The following is a 3,258-nucleotide window of genomic DNA, read 5'->3' as shown; positions in this document are numbered from 1 at the left end:
TATTCTATATTTATCAAATGGAATAGTACAACACAACATTTACTGTTCATCTTCTCCATTACTTCTTACGTATCCTCTGTTTTTAATCCATATATATTAAGTATTAAAATTGTAAACCCAAACAAATATATGAAGAAACGTGATCAAACATAGTTATTGGATCAGATGATTACACAGCATGTGAAATATCACTTTCCAAGAATTTCATAAAGCTTATAAATGATCATGAGACAAAAGAAAGAGAATAAAGATCAACATAAATTCTGGAAATAAAAGAGTTTCAGAAGAACAAATGAACGATGGAGTGAGAGTGAAAATGAAATAGTGGAATGAAGGGTAGTTTTTGTCTTTATACATATTATATAAAGAATATCATAGCCAAGAAATTCTTATGGTTATAAATTTTTTTTTTGGTTTTGCTATGTATATGCAATGCAATTTCCCTACTTATATTCATAGCCAAAAAAAAAAAGATCGAAGGGAAATGGCATAGTCGGAACGCGCAAAAGTGGGAAAAGCAGCGAAAAATATATGAGAAGAAAGAATCACACGTTCCAGCCCTGGATTCAACCTTTTCCAACCTCATGGGCTTTTATTTTAGCATTTATCTTCTATTATTCTTTTGTTATTTCCTTCATTTATCTGTCCCTACATACTAATAAACATTTAATATTTAAGAGAGTTTTGTCAAATATATTTAATTTTCCTTCATCTTCCCTCAGCGTTTACCAACCAAATAAAAAGAAGGCCAAAGGTGGTAGATGCATGAGCCTCAAACACCACCACAACTCAAAACTCATTAAACTCTTCTCCTTTTTTTTCTTCTCAAGAAGTATATCCAGAGCTATATTCGACCTTCTTGTCAGTTACCACCTTCTTCTTTTCCCCTCTTTTTAAAGGTAATTCATTTGTTCTCTCTGTTTTCTTTTGCTCAAAATTTCAGTTTCCCTTAAGAAAAACTTCTCCTTTTTTACCCCTTTACCATTTTTTTTTCCTCAAGCTTTGATTTTGATGCAATGGATTTGCTTCTTATGAGTTTTCTTACAATGGGTACGTTTTAGTTTTGTGGTTGACTGTTTCTGCAAAGACTAATCCTGTGACATTGGCTCCTTGCGTTTGTTCTCTTCTGAGATTGGTGTCTTCTTGATGCGTTTTCTTTTCGCTGCGTCGTGTTACTATTTGTGAATCCATGAAAAGGTGGTGGTGGGTGGTGGTAGGTTTGGTTTCTCATTTAGGGGTTGACTTCATTTGGATAAAAAAGTCTTCGGTCATTATAATTCAATCAGGGCTAGCATTCTATTGTTGATCCTTTTCTGAGTTTTGGATCTAAGTTATTATCTTTTTGCATTTGCATTTGTGTTAATTACTTGTTTTGTGTTCTTCTTTGGATCTACTATCGTTTGAGCTGATTAGAATTTTGTTTAGTATCTATGCTTTTGTGGTTTAGTTTAAGGTTGCAAGCATTCCCTGAGCTTGATTAGTGTTTTTTTTTATGATTTATAGCAGAGAAGTAAACAAATTCAAAAGTCAATATGGTGAGCTTAAGAAGGCGCAGGCTACTGGGACTTTGTTGTGGTAAAAACATGTTCTTGACTATTATGCTATATTGTCCAACATTAACATTGTGCAATGTTTACCAACTTTTTTTTTTATAATCGTTGTAGGACCAAATGGTTATGTGACACCGCTTCCTTTTCTAACTGCCGAAGAGATGATCACTGGGATTCCAAATCCTAATGGCGTAGCAGCTTATAGTCCCGTGCCTAAGGAGGAGGTAATGAGAAACGAAGACTTTATGCTTTTGCTAATTGTATTTGAATGTGATCAACTCTTCAGCTATTGAGACATTACTTGTTTTGGTTTTGGCAGAAAACGCCTATTGTAGAAGGGTCACGGTCCCAGAGGCAAAGAACTCCTTCAAAATATCTTATGCAATTCAGGTCTGATTCCTCAGCTATTTCACCGGATGATTATGGTTCCATCTCTCCTAAACTGGAGCAAGACGTGTGTGATTCAGGTCTGGTTTCTCAGAGTGAAACTTGTAATGAGTAAAGAATTGGCCAATTATTACACCCTTTTTCTTTATCTACCATTTACAGACCAGCCGCTAAAACGAAGAAAGCGGCATAGAAGAAAGCAAGTAAAAAACCAAGAACCATGTTTGATGAGGGGAGTCTATTACAAGAACATGAAATGGCAAGCAGCCATTAAAGTTGAGAAGCGACAGATCCACTTGGGAACTTTCTCTTCTCAAGAAGAGGCTGCTCGTTTATACGATAGGTAAAGTAAATTTCTTTAAAAAAAAAAACAGATTCTTTAATGTTTGATTCAACTATATATATTACTTCCATTGACAACGGTTAACTCTATTAGGGCTGCTTTCATGTGTGGAAGGGAACCAAACTTTGAGCTCTCGGAAGAGGATAAACGAAAACTCAAACAACAAAGCTGGGAAGGGTTTTTGGCTTGCACACGCCGAAAAATTATTAACAAAAGTATGCTTTTATTTTTGCTACTAAAGCAACCATAATATTTGTCTTCTATCTGACCAACTTTTTAGCTCTGCTCTCTGAATATTACAGAACCTAAGAGAAGGGTGGAGCAAGAGGAACTGGAATAGGGGGGTGGGGTGTAAGTGATGATAAGGAGATCAATGGTAATTATGCACGCTATTTACATGAAGAAAAAGAAGAACGAGATTCACAAAACGTGACTATTCTTGCAGACAGTTTTTTTGGCAGTGGGTAAAGAGACTCGAATACGAAGAAAATGTTAGATACATGAGAAGGCTTAAGAGATATGTATCAAACAAACGATAGATTTTTTTTTTTGTAGTTATTATTTATTCAGACATGATTTGTGTAGCTTATAATTTTACAGGTATGTTACTTAATATATTACAAAGATTTATTAAATCTGATTTTTATTATCACAAAAACATTGCATAGATGTAGTCACCACACCCAATCCAAAGTTCGTCCAGTGGCAACGCCAAGAGAAACTAACTAAATAATGTGCATGCCCCGCATCAGCTCCCTCACCAAAACACTATGTTAGAGTAAGATATGTTGAACAGTCTATCCAATGATGATCGGTTAGAAATTGGCTAGTGAAATGAGAAAAGCCAATGATATTGAACCGTCTTCGGATTTGGGTTTTGAGGCCTAACAAACAAAATCACCAAATGTGTAAGTTACACTGCTTTGCTCTTAGAATCGACCTCAGTCTTCTTCTTGTACCGAGCAACATACTTGTGAT

General features: G+C 35.2%; 1 protein-coding gene across 4 annotated transcripts; it reads left to right on the top strand.

The window, feature by feature from the left end:
- Positions 1 to 719: 719 nt before the first annotated feature.
- On the top strand, positions 720 to 2,915 carry LOC130507340 (ethylene-responsive transcription factor-like protein At4g13040). Of its 4 annotated transcripts, XM_057002054.1 has the most exons (8): positions 720 to 899; positions 1,001 to 1,050; positions 1,504 to 1,575; positions 1,665 to 1,774; positions 1,870 to 2,017; positions 2,100 to 2,280; positions 2,374 to 2,495; positions 2,583 to 2,915. In XM_057002054.1, exons 3-8 carry the CDS (start codon positions 1,533 to 1,535, stop codon positions 2,618 to 2,620), a joined length of 642 nt encoding a protein of 213 aa, XP_056858034.1. In that variant the 5' UTR covers positions 720 to 899; positions 1,001 to 1,050; positions 1,504 to 1,532; the 3' UTR covers positions 2,621 to 2,915. The 4 variants fall into 4 exon arrangements, with proteins under 4 accessions (XP_056858034.1, XP_056858035.1, XP_056858033.1 ...); XM_057002055.1 differs by lacking the exon at positions 1,001 to 1,050 and having other exon boundaries at positions 2,561 to 2,915; XM_057002053.1 differs by lacking the exon at positions 1,001 to 1,050 and having other exon boundaries at positions 721 to 899; positions 1,507 to 1,575.
- The last annotated feature ends 343 nt before the right edge of the window (positions 2,916 to 3,258 follow it).

This window comes from Raphanus sativus, unplaced genomic scaffold, assembly GCF_000801105.2.
Source record: "Raphanus sativus cultivar WK10039 unplaced genomic scaffold, ASM80110v3 Scaffold4357, whole genome shotgun sequence".
Taxonomy (NCBI): domain Eukaryota; kingdom Viridiplantae; phylum Streptophyta; class Magnoliopsida; order Brassicales; family Brassicaceae; genus Raphanus; species Raphanus sativus.
Note: the sequence above shows the minus strand (reverse complement) of the source record. Positions and strands in the feature narration are given on the sequence as shown.

Excerpts from the sequence above, each read along its gene's own strand:
- LOC130507340 (XM_057002054.1), top strand. The coding sequence starts at position 1,533 with ATGGTGAGCTTAAGAAGGCGCAGGCTACTGGGACTTTGTTGTG. Across the intron at positions 2,018-2,099 it reads GCAAGACGTGTGTGATTCAG|ACCAGCCGCTAAAACGAAGA; the intron begins GTCTGGTTTCTC and ends TACCATTTACAG. Across the intron at positions 2,281-2,373 it reads GCTGCTCGTTTATACGATAG|GGCTGCTTTCATGTGTGGAA; the intron begins GTAAAGTAAATT and ends TAACTCTATTAG.